Source organism: Scyliorhinus canicula, chromosome 13, assembly GCF_902713615.1.
Source record: "Scyliorhinus canicula chromosome 13, sScyCan1.1, whole genome shotgun sequence".
Classification (NCBI taxonomy): Eukaryota; Metazoa; Chordata; class Chondrichthyes; order Carcharhiniformes; family Scyliorhinidae; genus Scyliorhinus; species Scyliorhinus canicula.
Genome location: NC_052158.1, coordinates 65,285,834 through 65,302,234, shown reverse-complemented (window position 1 = coordinate 65,302,234; position 16,401 = coordinate 65,285,834). Strand labels below are relative to the sequence as shown.

The 16,401-nt window shown below is 47.1% G+C and overlaps 1 protein-coding gene across 1 annotated transcript; it reads right to left on the bottom strand.

The window, feature by feature from the left end:
• Positions 1-901: 901 nt before the first annotated feature.
• polr2d (RNA polymerase II subunit D) lies at positions 902-9,517 on the bottom strand. The gene is made up of 4 exons (XM_038816092.1): positions 9,365-9,517; positions 6,785-6,965; positions 3,463-3,558; positions 902-1,346 (listed from the first exon to the last, which is right to left on the bottom strand). The coding sequence occupies exons 1-4, from the start codon at positions 9,435-9,437 to the stop codon at positions 1,268-1,270; spliced, it is 429 nt and encodes a 142-aa protein (XP_038672020.1). The 5' UTR covers positions 9,438-9,517; the 3' UTR covers positions 902-1,267.
• Between the last annotated feature and the right edge of the window lie 6,884 nt (positions 9,518-16,401).

Sequence of the window (16,401 nt, the reverse complement as noted above, 5' to 3'; positions counted from 1 at the left end):
TCACGCATGCACACTTGGCGTTAAGCACCTTCCAGGTTTGTGCTTTTGGCGCCAAATCACAGAGCAGAGTTGCTTCCATTTTTCAGCTGCTGGCAAACAAAGCAAGTCAACTGTGAAGGTCAATGGTTTTCTTAAAAGTAAGAGGCGGCCAGAGACTCAAACAGGCATTTTCTTACAACAGGATCTCCACAACAGAATCTACTCAACAGAGCTGCACAGGAGAGTCCAGGGCAGGACTGGTGTTCGCTCTACACACAGCTCCGGGGCCTCTGGTCAACAGCCTACAAAGAAGAAAGTTAATTCTGGAAAAAAGCAGTATAAAGAGTATTTCTTGAAGTATGGTATTGTCCTTCATGAGGACCTTCATGTACAAGGTTGGATTTTTCATCGTCGCGAAGATGAAGACGTTACAAACTGGCTTAAGTCTGCACCTGATATACGCATTGTTCTCTCCTCCTTTACACCTGATTCAAGTGAGGTCGTGAACACCAAGCAGGCTCTCGTTTCACATTAAAGATAAGCAAACTTGGCGTTTGTTACGAAGGTGGACAGTTCAGTAAAATAGAGCTCGTTTACAAAAGGTGCCAAATGACCTCTTTGACTGCCATAGATCATTGCTGTGGCTTGCACAAATCTACCTACAAGGATCAACTTAGTTTCTCTTCTGACTTTAAAAATATCCAATTAAGGGGCAATTTAGTGTGGCCAATCCACCTGCCCTACACATCTTTGGGTTGTGGGGGTGAGACCCTCGCAGACACGGGGTGAATGTGCAAACTCCACATGGTCAATTACCCAGAGTAACCGGGTCCTCTGTGCCGTGAGGCAGCAGTGCTAAACACTGCGTCGACGTGCCGCACCTCTTTAGATTTCTTTTGAACAGAATCAAACTTCAACTGGGATCCGACATCCTCACTTTAATAAAACAATAAGGAGATAATGTCCCATGAGAATTAAAGGTTTCAGTTTGCCGAAAGTGAAGAAAAATTTGACATAGAAAATATCCAACATCTGGACATCTGAATCAGAAAAGAAGATTTTTCCTTCTGGTGATTCCAGTGTATGGAATGTGCTACTGATTGATTCTGGATTCGAAACTAATCCAAAGATTTATCAGGTTTTTTGAAGTCACTAGCCTGGTTGAGCTTCAGCCCATTGCCTCTTCGCCGTCACTCTTTGTACAAGTAGTCCATGGCAATGGGAAGCATCGGCGCCAATGTTCAGTGGATGAGCATCAAGGAGAGCTGTAGTGTAGAAGAAGCTGGTGCTAGTACTGAAAGCTTCTTTTGGTCTGAATATCATCAAGGATCTGCTGGAGCTCCTCATCCTCAAATCTACCTTCCAAGCTGAAATTCAAGAATGCGAGAATGGTGGGGGTTAAGAAGGTGAAAAAGGAAGACATAAATATATTGCAATCACCACCGCAGGTAGTACAACAAAACCATCTATTCCACAAGTATATTTAAACTTGCCAGACCCTGAAGAAACAGATCCAATGGAGCGCAAACAGGATTAATGACCCAGACCCATTGGTTTCAAGCTCAGTATAGTCCATTCATAGAATGAGCGTGGGTTTCCTCCGGGTGCCTCCTACAGTCCAAAGCTGTGTAGGTTAGGTGGATTGGCCATGATGAATTGCCCTTGGTAACCAAAAAGGTTAGGAGCGGTTATTGGGTTACGGGGATAGGGAGTGAGGGCTTAAAGTGGGTTGGTACAGATTCGATGGGCTGAATGGCCTCCTTCTGCACTGTATGATCTAAGTAATGCATTCCTACACATATTCCAGTAACCACCTCGGAAAGAGGGCATTGTTGAGTTCAGGTGGGGACATAATTAAGATGAAGACTGACCACTCAAGCAGAGCACAGAAGCTGCTGCAACCAAGTGTACGAATCAATGACCAAGGAGGGGAGTAAAAATTATTTCAAGGCAAAGGGTCAATCAGGAATTAGTGCAGTTGGCCATGTCTGTTTGGTGATGAGAGTTGACTCAAAACTAAATCCCCTCACTGCTTTATTACTCTGGAGCTGACTGACTTATGTTCTTTTAAGTTGGTCTAACTGTGAAAATTGAGATGGTCAAGTTGCCACAATTAACTGCAACCACTGTAAACTTTTTTTTCTTTCTTTTCTTTTAAATTTAGTGTACCCAATATGTACCCAATACATTTTTTCCAATTAAGGGGCAATTTAGCATGGACAATCCACCTACCGTGCACATCTTTGGGTTGAGGGGATGAAACCCAAGCAAACACGGGGAGAATGTGCAAACTCCACACGGACAGTGACCCAGAGCCGGGATCGAACCTGGGACCTCGGCACCAAGAGGCAGCAATGCTAACCACTGCGTCACGGCTGCCCTCAACCACTGTAAACTTAACGGACCACACAGACAGTAACCCAGAGCTGGGATCGAACCTGGGTCCTCGGCACTGTGAGGCAGCAGTGTTAACCACCGCGTCACCCCAATACTGGTCTCTAAAGAGCTAGTGAAGCAGCAGATTCTGAAAGCATCTGCCTATCTAAAAGCGAAGCAAACTCAGAGTTTGCTGCTGGCACAGAGAAGACAATGTGACCAATGACAAGGGTCCATCAGCTTGTGGATCATGAAATGATCATAAGCCTTGTCGTGGAACCGCAAACATAGAACATGCAGTGCAGGAGGCAATTCCGCCCATCGAGTCTGCATCGACCCACTTAAGCCCTCACTTCCACCCTATCCCTGTAACCCAATAACCCCTGCTAACCTTTTCTTTTTGGTCACTAAGGGCAATTTATCATGGCCAATCCACCTAACCTGCACGTCTTTGGACTGTGGGAGGAAACCGGAGCACCCGGAGGAAACCCATGCAGACACGGGGAGAACGTGAAGACTCTGCACAGTGAGTGACCCAGAGGTGAATCGAACCTGAGACCCTGGCACTGTGAAGCCGCAGTGCTAACCACTTGTGCTACTGTGCTGCACCTAAAAATTCCATCACCAGCCGTGGTGGGATTCGAACCCGGGTTCCCAGATCATTATCCTGTCTCTGGATTGTCTCTGGTTTACTGGCCCACTATCCCTTCGCCTCCCCTAATGCATTAATTATCAATGGGCTTTCCAGGGATTTCACTCTGGAAAATAAAAGTTTGACAGAACACAATGTATTTTACCTGGCAGAAAATGGCCTCAAGCAACAGGTTTTCAAAATCTGCGCTGTAGTTCATGACTTATCGAACTTTTAAAGCAAAGCATAATCACATGTTTAAATTGTGTCCCAAGATGAAAGATAGTTGATAAACCAATGGAAAACTATAAACCATAAGCATTTTATGAACCTGTCTTGGCAATCAACAAAAACCTTGCATCCTTTTGCTGGGTTGTCTTCAATTCCTTTTGCCTTTCATTGGCAATAACCCAGTTATTGGAAAATAACATTAAAGCATTACGAAAGTCACCATCTCAGACAGGTAGGGCACTGACCTGGGAATGAGAGCTTTGGCCTCCTCGGCCGTTTCAGGACACAGGTTGGCCAGACTGGCCAGCTCAAATTTGTGCAATTTCTTCTGTAGCAGCAGACTACAAGAGAAAACGGGAGTTATACTTCAAATAAAACCGGCACATGAATTCACACACAACTCAGTCTCTCCACAATAACCCCTTGCCCCCTTTGGACTCGACACAACCTCATTTCCACTGAGCCGAAAGGTCCTCTGTGGATTTTGCAGATTCATTTATCTGGCTGATTGGGACATGTTTCTCCATTGCCTCGCAACAACAGAGAGAGGATGGGTACTGTGGCATCTGGCAGCATCAACCAGGAACAAGTTTGTAACATGACTGACATACATACACAGAAAATGGTTTGATTTGATATGTATTATTAAAGGAAAAATTAGAAATTCAGCAGGGCACTTCATCGTTCTTTATTCTTTCATGGCATGTGATTTGACTGTTGCCCATCCATAATTACTCTTAAATGGAGTGTCTCGCTTGGCCATTTTAGAGGGCAGTTAAGAGTCAACTACATTGCTGTGTCTGGAGTAGGCCCATCTTCTACCCCGAAAAGCCTGCTCATCCTAGCCACTGCATTGTGGCTGGTTTAGAATGGGCAGATTACCTTTTTTAAAAAAAATATTTTTCTTAAGGTATTTGAAAACTTTTATAAAAATAACATAGACAATGACATCAACATGGTATAATAAACCCCATCCCAATCTTCACAAACCCCAACCATAAAATAACAATCCCCCCCCCCCCCCACCCAACTTGGAATACTGCATCTGCTGACATTTTAATCCTCCCCGAGAAAACTTTGAGTCCCTCCACATTAACAAGATCGGGCTACCAAGGAGGCAAAGGCCATGGTCAGCCTCTTTCGCCCCCTGAACTCCCGGCTCTTCCAACACTCCAAAGATTGCTACCTCCGGACTCGGCACCACCCGTGTTTTTAGCACCGTGGTCATTGCCTTAGCAAAACCCTGGCAAAACCCTCTAAGCTTTGGGCATGCCCAAAACATGTGGACATGATTTGCTGGGCTTCTCGCGCACCTCACACGCCTATCCTCCACCCCGAAAAACCTGCTCATCCTAGCCGCTGTCATGTGTGCCCGGTGGTCGCTAATTTATTGTTTCTCTTTTGTACACTAATTTATTGTTTCTCTTTTGTACATACGGGGGGGGGGGGGTTCTGTTCTTTTTGTTCTTAGAATTTTGTGTTATTGTTTTCTTTTCTGTGAAAATTTGAATAAAATTTTTTTTATTTTTTTTTAAAGTGTGCCTGGTGGACTACCTTAACTTGTATCAGGCTAAGCCTAGCACATGATGAGGATGTATTAACCCTGCTCAGGGAATCCGCCCATAGACCAACCTCTATCTCTCCGCCTAGCTCGTCCTCCCACTTGCCCTTAAGCTCCTCCACCGGAGTTTCCTCCGCCTCCGAAAGTTCCTGGTAAATACCTGAACCCTTCCCCTCTCCCACTCAGGTGCTGGAGACTACTCTATCCTGAATCCCCCCGTGGCAGCAGTAGTGGAAAGGCTGGCACCTGTCTTCTCAGGAAGTCTCGCACCTGCAGGGTGCGCCCTGCTGGCAATTCAAATTTATCCTCCAAGATTTTCAAGCTGAGAAAGCTCCCATCTATAAATAGATCCCTTATCCTTCTAATTCCTGCCCTTTGCCAGCTCCGGAACCCACCATCTAGCCTACCTGGCACAAACCTATGATTATTATAAATCGGGGTCCAAACCGATGCTCCCTCCACTCTCTTATACCTCCTCCATTGCCCCCAGATTCTCAGAGCCGCCACCACCACCGGACTTGTGGAGTATCGGGCCGGCGAGAACGGAGGAGGTGCCGTTATCAGTGCTCCCAAACTGGTGTCTTTGCATGATGCCGCCTCCATCCGCTCCCATGCCTATCCCTCCCCCACTACCTAATCATGGCTATAATAGCCGCCCAGTGGTAATTGCAGAAGTTCGGCAGTGCCAACCCACTCTCCCCCCGACAGCGCTCCAGCAATACTTTCTTCACTCGCGGGGTTTTACCCGCCCACACAAAGCTCAAAATAACCTTATTCACCTGCTTGAAAAAGGCCTTTGGGATGAAGGTGGGGAGGCACTGAAAGACAAACAGATATCTGGGGAGGACCGTCATTATGGGCAGATTTCCTAAAGGACACGAGGGAACCAGATGGTTCAATCGATAAACAATTGATGAGCGTTGACATGGCTGCCATTACAAAGACTAGCATTATTTTTCAGATTTATTGAATTTAAATTCCACTAGCTGCTGTTCATTTGCCTAGCTCTCTGGTTCAGTAGTCCAGCGACATTGCCACTACACCATCATCTCCCCCACAACGATGAGGGATTCCTCTAGACTTAGAAGCTGGAGCCACAAAGAGATTAGGTGAAGAAATAAGGGTTCATCTTGAGTAAGCACAGAGAAGCTGGAGCAAGAATTGATTAGCGTACATGTGTTCTTGTTTCGCAGTCATAAATAAGATTATTGATGAGAGACAAACTGCTTTAGGGATCATTAAAAAAATCACTGAGGCAAGTAACTAAATGCCACTAGATACCGAGGAACATTTCCTCGTGAATCTCAGTTGCTCAGTGGCTGATTCTAGGGTATAAATGTAAGAGTATGCTAGTCTACGTGGGCAGTTTGAACTTACAAGACCAGTGGTCAACGTCAGGGCATCCGAAGTTTCATCCTGAGGTCTAGCTGCTGATAATTAATAATAACAATCTTTTATTGTCACAAGTAGGCTTATATTAACACCACAGTGAAGTTACTGTGAAAAGCCCCTGGTTGCCACATTCCGGCGCTTGTTCGGGTACACAGAGGGAGAATTCAGAATGTCCAAATTACCCAACAGCACGTCTTTCGGGACTTGTGGGAGAAACCCGGAGCACCCGGAGGAAACCCTGCGCAGACACGGGGAGAACGTGGGAATCGAACCTGGCACTGTGAAGCAATAGTGTTAACCACTATGCTGCACAGATTATTGGTTTATAAAATTCTACAGCATGCGGCCCATCATGTCTATGCCAACTCTATGAAGGAGTTATCCAATTAGTTCTTGTCCCCATGCTCTTTTCTAAAGCCATGTTGTTCATTTTCTTCTTCAAGAATATTTATTCCATGCCCTTTTGAAGGTTTCATGTCATTACAATGACTGATGGATCAATGCAAAGGCAAAAGCCTTCCTTTCTTAAAGCCTTGACGTTGCTAGCCCTACATACTTGGGCAGAAGTCAAAATCAAACAGGATAGTTCTGTATGGAAATCCACATGTACTGACCTCCTGACACTGGCGATAGTCTCCCTGTTTTTGAAACGGCTGAATCTGGCTGTGTAGTTTAATGTTTTCATGAAGACCTCAGAGAGCTCCTGTTCGTCCTCCGCACTCTCATTCTGCTGCTTCCTGTGCTCCAGCAGCATGTGGACCTCAGAGTTCAACAGGGTCTCGGAGCTTTCAAATTCTGAAAACACAAAAAACATCCAACTGAAACCAATCCTTCACTCAGCGGTCCCACAATAACTCTCCTAACAAACCACTTCCCTGTACGGTACTCTGGTAGAGTGCTGGAGCCCCAATGGAGCACCTGGCATCAGGTTTACAGCTTCTGTTCCAGTGTCTTGTTAAACATGCACAATAACAGTGTTGTACACAGGTTAAGGGGGGTACAATCAAAGGATGAAGTCATCAGGTCACACACATGCCCCTAACACCGCCCACCTGCCCTCCCCTCCCAACTCTCCCATTAGTGTTTGCTGGGCAACAGATGAGACATACACTTGGGAATGGGCAGAAAGCAATTCAGCTGGAAATGAAAACGGTCCGAGCGAGAGAATGGAAGAATTTTTATCATGTCCCAGGATGGTACACAATTTTCTTTACATTGTTCATTACCAGATCGTTCCATCCATCTGCTGTCACGTCCTCACTGGCAAAACATTTAAGGAGAATGAACGTTCGGAACTGTATCTGACATGAATAAAGGCAAGTGCTGGGCTCGTTAAAATCACCATTCTGGATGAGGTGCTTTATTGGATCTCAGTATTAGCACAGACACCCAGGTTCAGCAGGCATAGTTCCAAGTCGGTGGGGAGGGGGTTGCTGAGGGGGAGATGGAGGTTCTTGGGAAAGGAAAGTGGTATTGGTGATGGGGCAGAGAGGTTGCAAGGGAGCATCAGTGGGGAGGGGATGGGGCAGAGGGTGCGCCAACTTCCCCCTCGCTACCACTCCATCCTCCAAAGTCCTCCTTCCCCCTTGATCCCCCAACCTCCCCCAAAATATTCCCTTCCCCCCCAAAATGCCGTTCGATTGCCCCTTCACTTCAAAAATTATCCCACTCACTCTTCAGCCCAAAATCCACCTCGCTCCCTCCCAGCCAGACCCCTCCTCGCTCGCTCCCTCCCCACCAGACCCCTCCTCGCTCCCTCCCCGCTAGACCCCTGAAATGAAAATCGCTTATTGTCACGAGTAGGCTTAAATGAAGTTACTGTGAAAAGCCCCTAGTCGCCACATTCCGGCGCCTGTCCGGGGAGGCTGGTACGGGAATCGAATCGTGCTGCTGACCTGTTTGCTCTGCTTTAAAAGCCAGCGATTTAGCTGAGAGAGCTAAACCAGCCCCTCCTCGCTCCCTCCCCGCGAGACCCCTCCTTGCTCCCTCCCCGCCAGACCTATGTATCTATGTCAGACCCCTCCTTGCTCCCTCCCCGCCAGACCCCTCCTTGCTCCCTCCCCGCCAGACCCCTCCTTGCTCCCTCCCCACCAGACCCCTCCTCGCTCCCTCCCCGCCAGACCCCTCACTCCCCTTGCCAGATACCCCTCACTCCCCAAGCTAGATCCCCTGCTCATCCCTCAAGAACCCCCTCACTCTCCCCCACCAAGATCCCCTGCTCATCCCTCAAGAACCCCCTCACTCTCCCCCACCAAATCCCCCTCGCTCCCCCTCGCCAGATCTCCCTCGCTCCCCCTGCTAGATCCTCCTCGCCAGATCCCCCTCACTCCTCAAGCTAGATCCCCCTTGCTCATCCCTCCAGACCCCACTCACTCTCCCCCACCAAATCCCTCTCTCCCCCTGCCAAATCCCCCTCGCTCCCCCTGCCAAATCCCCCTCGCTCCCCCCTCACCTTGCCCCAAAACCCCCTCATTCGCCCTACATTTCCCCAAAGTCCCATCACCGCCACCCACCTTGACCCCAAATCCCTCTCGCTCCCACCCACCTTGGCCTGAAAACCCCCTTGCCCCACCACCTTGCCCCCAAACCCCTCATTTCCACACACCTTGCCCCCCAAACCCCCTCATTTCCACGCACCTTGCCCCCAAACCCCCTCATTCCCACCCACCTTGCCCCCAAACCCCCTCATTCCCACCCACCTTGCCCCCAAACCCCCTCATTTCCACCCACCTTGCCCCCAAACCCCCTCATTCCCACCCACCTCACCCCAAACCCACTCATTTCCCCTTCCTTTCCCCCAAACCCTCTCATCCCCCTAACCTTTCCCCCAAATCGCTCCGCTCATAGAATTAAACCCCCTAAAGTCCCGACAGCGCTGAAGTTGGCCATTCAGGCCATCAAGCCTGCACCGACCCACTGAGAAAATACTATCCATAGTCCAATCACCCACCCTATTCCCATACCCCCACCTAACATTTGGTTACTAAGGGGCAATTTATCATGGCCAATCCACCTAACCTGCACATCTTTGGACTGTGGGAGGAAACCGCAGCACCCGGAAAAAACCCAGTCACCCCCTCACTGCCCCTTGTTCCCCCAAATACCCCCACTCTACCTTCCCCTAAATCCCCCCTCGCTCCCCGTCACCCCCTCTCGCCTCCCTCCGCCGGCTACCTCCCTTTGTCCCTCGGTACCTTTCGGAAACACCAGCTGGGAAGCGTCCTCCTCTACATCTCCGACCCGGGCTTCACTCCCGCAAGCCGCCATTGTTGGCCCTCGCTGACCCGGAAACAGACCCAGTACTGGAGACGCATGCGGATTAGCTCAATGCAGCCTTGCAGTCGCCATTTTTGATACTGGCGGAACCTGTTTGCGGAATGGACTGGGGAAAGTAGTGTTGCGTGGGACCGACATTCTTCCTCTTCTGGAATGAGGAACGCAACCTGTTTCCTGATTCTAAATGACTGTGTAGCTTGAGTCCATAAAGAAGGATAACGTTTCTTTTTGCATGGGTAATCTATCGAAATCCCGTAATCATTCGTCCTATACATCCAGGTCCTGCTGGATTGGTTGCACGTTGTGTAACATGTGTAAACTTGCATCGCGCTGACTCCAGAAACTGTACTCCTATGTCATTCCAGTCTGGGGATTTAGCTAACTGACAGCCTGGAGATCACGGTTTTGGAGACGGTATTGAAAAGGTTTAGGAAAATAGTTGCAACGATAAGGGACCTTCACTTAGATTGGAGAGCACAGTAAGAAGTCTTACAACACCAGATTAAAGTGCAACAGGTTTGTTTCCAATCACTAGCTTTTCGAGCACAGCTCCTTCCTCAGGTGAATGAAGAGGTGGTGTTGTAAGACTTCTTACTGTGCTCACCCCAGTCCAACGCCGGCAGCTCAACATCTTAGATTGGAGAAACTGAGGTTTGTTCTCCTTCGAGAAGGTTTGAAGGAGATTTGATAGAGATAATATAATAATAATAGCTTATTGTCACAAGTAGGATTCAATGCAGTTAGTGTGAAAAGCCCCAAGCGTCCACATTCCAGCACCTGTTAGTGGAGGCCGGTACAGGAATTGATGCCGCGCTGCTGGCATTGTTCTGCATTGCAAGTAAGCTATTTAGCCCATGGTGCTAAACCAGCCCTGTTGTAAATCTTGAGGTGTTTAGACAAAGCAGATGCGAAGAAATTGTTCCCTTTTGGCGAAAGGGTTGAGAACCAGACAACTGATCCAAGATGATTGGCAGAAAAACATGGGGAAGAACATTTTTATGCAGCAAGTGGTTAGGCTCAGGAATGCACCTGAGAGTGTGGGGTAGGCAAATTCAATTGTGGATTTCAAAAGGAAACTGGACATGAAGGGAGATATTTTAAAAAGCAGCGCGGGAAGGGCAGAGGAGTGGGATTAAGTAAACAGGCTGAATGGTCCCTTTCTATGCTGTAAACATTCTATGATTGTACAGGCTCCGAACTTAACAGTGTCAAAGAACAAAGAAAAGTACAGCACAGGAACAGGCCCTTCGGCCCTCCAAGCCTGCTGTGCTGCCCGTCTGAACTAAAATCTTCGGGGTCCGTATCCCTCTATTCCATCCCCAATTCTAGCAGTTACTATTCGTAGCCACCCAAAGGAGAGTCAAACAAAAAAGAAAAAACATGCATTTAGAATCACAGAGTGGCTACAGTGCAGACCATTTGGCCCGACAGACCTGTGGCAACTCTCTGCAAGAGCAGTTCACTCGGCTCAAACCCTTGTCTTCTCCCCGTAGACCTGCAAATATTTTATCTTGAGAAATGATCCAGTTCTCTTGGGCATGGTAGCACAAGTGGATAGCACTATGGCTTCACAGCGCCAGGGTTCCAGGTTCGATTCCCCGCTGGGTCACTGTCTGTGCAGAGTATGCACGTTCTCCCCGTGTCTGCATGGGTTTCTGGTTTCCTCCCACAGTTCAAAGACGTGCAGGTTAGGTGGATTGGCTATGCTAAATTGCCCTTAGTGACCAAAAAGGTTAGGGGGGGTTATTGGGTAACGGGGAGAGGGTGGAAGTGAGGGCTTAAGTGGGTCGGTGCAGACTCGATGGGCCGAATAGCCTCCTGCACTGAATGTTCTATGTTCTTTTGAAAATCATGACTGATTCTGCCTCTACCACATTTTCAGGCAGTCCATTCCAGACCCAAACCACTCGCTTTGTAAAAAAAGATTTTCCTTCATGTCGCCGTCGCTTCTTTTGCCGATCACCTTAAATTGGTGTGCTCTGGTTCTCTATCCTTCCACCAACAAGAATAGTTTCTCAGGAGAGAGAGGGATACAAAATGGAGAGGGAATAACAGATAAATCACAAGAACGTGAGAATTAAGAGGCAGAGTGGACCATTTGGCCCTTTGAGCCTGCTTCATTTGATAAAATCATAGCTAATCTGGTGGTGGCCTCAATTCCACTCTCCTGTCTGCCTCCCAGTTACCCTGAACCCCCTTGTCAATCAAAATCTATCTAACTCAGCCTTGAATGTATTCAATGACCCAGCCTCCACTGCTCTCTGGCTAAGATGCCACCTGGGCACCGCCAGCCTGGCACTGTGACAATATCCCCTGCCAGACTGGAAGTGCCACCTGGGCACCCTGGCAGTGCTAGGCTTTCTGGGTGCCAAGGTGCACAGGTGGCATCAGCAGTGCTAGGATACCACTCTGCATAGAGGCCTCCAATCACCTGAGAGACCCCCCCACAAAAAAAGTGCCATTCCACCTGGTTAACCTTTGTGGAGACAGTGCTAAACAGAACCCAGCCAGGGTCACTGAGGCAAGGGGATTCAATCCCAGGCGCTGGGTAGATCAGGCGTAGACACATTCATCGTGAGCCTAACTGTTCACGTTAGATCTTGTGAGGTCTGACGAGCTGGGTAAATCTCACGAGAGGCCTCTTGTTGGATTTTCCGGCCAAATCACGTCCTGAGTCGGGTGTGGCCATTTGATCGTGTCCCAAAATTGTACACAGTACTCCTAACGTGTAACACTTTTCCACTTTTATATTCTCTTTGTAGACTTTTTATTGTCTTCTTTTCCAAATATCTTTGTGTCATACATTCAGTCCCTTCATTCAAGTCATGTATATAGATTGTAAATAGTTGAGGACCCAAAAATAATCCATTTATTTCGACTGTTTCATTCAGCAAACCAATTCTCTATCCATACTCATGTATCATCCCTGGCACCTTGGGCTCTTATGTTGTTACATAATCCTTGATGAGGCACGGTATTCAATACTCTTTGAAAATCCAAGCGCACCACATCTTCAAGTTCTCCCTTATCCACCTTGCTTCTCACTTCCTGAAAGAACTCTAATAAATTAGTCAGCCACCATTTCCCGTTCACAAAACCACATTGACTCAGTCTTAATCATGGATTCTAGCATTTTCCCCATAACAGAGGTTAGGCTAACTGACCTATAGTCTCCTGCTTTCTGCCTTCCTCCTTTCTTGAACAGAGTGTTACATTTGTGGTTTCCAATCTTCTGGGACCGTTAAAGAATCTTGGGAATTTCGGAAGATCACAACCAATGCATCCACTATCCCTGCAGCCATTTGGAAGCAGGCCATCAGCTCCAGGGGACTTGTCAGCCTTTAGTTCCAATAGTTTTCCCGGTGTCTTTTCTGTAGTGATTGTTTTAGGTTCCTCCCTCTCCTTTACCTCTCGATTTTCAAGTATTCTTGGGAATAGCAGAGATAGAGAGGGGGGATGGATAGAAATGGGGAAGGAATAACAGAGAAAGAAGGGGGGATAGAAACAGAGGGAATAACAGAGAGAACAAGGGATAGATTTGGAAAGGGAATATCAGAGAGTGTGAGGACAGGATTGGAGCGGGGATAACAGTGGGAGGAGGACAGCAGTGGATAGAGAATGGCAGTGCAGCACCACACTGGTGGGTATATAGGGGTGGTCTGCTTATGGTGGGTGCCTCCGTTCTCCGGAAGGACGCCACTGTGCAGCAACTCTTAGGCACGACTGCATTCTCGGAGCGAGGAGGGGGGCACATGTTGGGCCAATGGGGCATAGATGAGTGGAGGGGGGGGGGGGGGGTGGATGCAGGATGCATAGGAGGGCAATAGGGTATAGGAGCTGTAAAGAGGGAAGGATGATGAACAAGTGGGGGAGCAATGGGGCATGAAGGGGGGAAAAGGAAGGGCAACGATGGCAGGGAGGGGAGATTGAAGGTGCAGCCTGTAAGTGGGGAAAATGAAAATGTAATAAATATACTCGAAGTTCTCCTGGAGGTGGGCTCTCCTCTCTGTATGGCCACGCATACAGCCACGAGATGGGGAAGGATGAGGTCCACATGGTAATGGGGATATCAACAGTGATGGGTCGGGAAGGAGAGCCACCCAAACAATGGGATTGAGGGTTGCTGGGGGAGGCTGGAGAATAATCAGAGGGAGATCGGCCATGAGGTTCCAGGAAAGTTGGAGGGACTTGAACACTGACAGTGGAAGGGTCAAAGCTGCACTCAATATAAAAATAAAGTACCACCATCTTGAATCCACGAAGTAATGGCAAATTTGTCAAAGTTTGAAATTAAAACTGGAAAAGATTCAACACAGGTGGGTCTGAGGCAGTGTGGGCAGCCTTCACCCCATATCCTTTGATCCCTTTAGCCCCAAGAGCTGTATCTTATTCCTTCTTGAAAACATACAATGTTTTGGCCTCAACTACTTTCTGCGGTAGCAAATTCCACAGGCCGATCAATCTCTGGGAGAAGAAATTTTTCCTCATCTCAGTTGCAAATGGTCCACCCTGTATCCTCAGACTGTGACCCCTGGTTCTGAACACCCCCGTCATCAGGAACATTCTTCCTGTATCTATCCTGTCTAGACATGTCAGAATTTTATACCTCCTCATTTTTCTGAACTCCAGTGAATATAATCCTAACCGATTTAATCTCTCCTCATTTGTCAGTCCCACCATGCCAGGAATTAGTCTAGTAAATCTTCGCTTCGCTCTATCTATAGCAAGAACATCCTTCCTCAGTGAGGAGACCAAAACTGCACAGAATATTCCAGGTGTGGCCTCACCAAGGCCCTGTATAATTGTTGCAAGACATCCCTGCTTCTGTACTCGAATCCTCTCGCTACAAAGGCCAAGCTACCATTTGCCTTCTTTACGACCTGCTGCACCTGTATGTCTACCTTCAGCGACTGGTGTACGTGGTGACCCAGGTCTCGTTGCACATTCCCCTCTCCTTATAGCTGTTCAGATAATAATCTGCCTTCCTGTTTTTGCTACAAAATTTGCTACACATTTATCCACATTATACTGCATCCGCCATGAATTTACCCGCTGACTCAACTTATCCAAATCACATTAGTGAATTCTAGTCGATTCAATAATGTTCCTCATAACATGGAAATAGCAATGCAGCTGGGATTGCTGGCCTGCAATTACTTCATTGACTGACAAAGCTGTGAAATGAGTTGGCACTAACCTGCTGGTGAAGCTTCTCTCCCACACATAGGCAGAATTTTAATTGACAACATCACATGGTTTTGGGTGTGGGCAGGATTTAAAGTACAGAAAGTGATATTATTCTGGGAACCCGATTCTGATTGAACGCAGGTGGATTTGCAAGTGAGTGGGGACCACCTCGCCCCGAGGAGCTGTGTGGTAAATCGTTAAAATACAGAAAAAGTCAAATAATTGGGGATTTAACCCAGGATGCGGAGATAAATAGCCATTTCTACAGGATTGCCAAACTGTGTGCAACTTGCCAGGTCAATGAAATGAGAGCACAGCAAGAGTAATTGAGCACAAAACTGACAGGCTGGGAAGTCTTTAAAGAGTGAAATTGCCAAGCTTGTGGTCAGGATTAGTGAAAGACTTGTGTTCACAAAATTGTTCTTCAATTGTGAATGCACTGCCTTGAACTTCCAATTATTGAGATGTAATTTTCCCTGCTTGGACTTTACTCACCTTTCTCACAATTACCCTGCTGTCAGCCTTCAGGAACATTAGGAATAGAAGCAGGAGTTGGCCATTCAGCCACACAAGTTTGCTGGACCATATAATATGGCTGATCGGTTTGTGGCCCCAACTCCAACCCCATACCCTCTTGACTCTCTTCAATCAAGAAACTATCTAACAGCTTTTAAAATATTCAATGAATCTGCCTCCATGACCTTCTGGGGAACAGAGTTCAACAGACTCGCGACCCTCTGAGAAGAAAACAATTCTCCTCAGCTTCATCTTAAATGGGAGGCCCCTTATTTTTAAACTGTGTCCCTCCAGTTCTTGTCTCTCTCACAAGGGAAAACACCCTTTCAACATCCACCCTGTCAAGTCCCCTCAAGATCTTTGCTGTTTCAATTCTTCTGAACTTCAACAGGCCCAACCTGTCCAACCTTTTCTCATCGGATAACCCACCTCATTCCAGGAATCAATTGAGTGACAGATGAACCTTCTCTGAATTGCTTCGAAGGCACTGTTTCTTAAATATAGAGACCAAAACTGTACACAGTACAGAAGCAACTGTAGTAAAACTTCCCTACTTTTATATTTAATTTCTCTTACAATAAACAACAGCATTCCATTTGCCTTGCTAATCACTTGCTATACCTGCATACTAACCTTTTGTGATTCATTTACAAGGACGCCCAGTTTCTCTGTACTTCAGACTTCTGCAATCTCTCTCCATTATTACGACACCCTGGCCTGGCGCAGGGTCAATTCCAGCCTCATTTGACCCAAAGTCACAATCAAATTAACTAATAATTCTTAGAAACATACCCGAAGTCTTTGACCCTTGGCTTCCCAATAATTACAGTCACCAGGTTTGTAAATTAAAACACACTTACTTCTTATTTATAAAATAACTATCACGAAATATGCAGCAAATACAACTGGTTAACTATTATCTAATTCCAAATCCCTCACTTTAATTTGCTCCCACCCTCTATACATACGCACACACAAAAAACAGGCACACACAGAGGGAAGGAGATGGGTGAAAGTAATAAGCAAAAGGAAATAGAGTCTTTGTTTCAGATGGTTGTCTTCAAGCAGACTTGCCTTCAAAGTAAGCTTTCAGATCCTGGTGTCTGTTTGCAGCCTGTAATGGTTTTACTGTAGACTCATTCAGGTTCTCTGTAGATTCAGAAATACAGCAACTCACAGACTTTCAGGAGAGATAATAGAGAGAAAGTCCTTCCCCTGAGTGTCCAGGATTTTAGCTGGGCTCCTTGGGTCT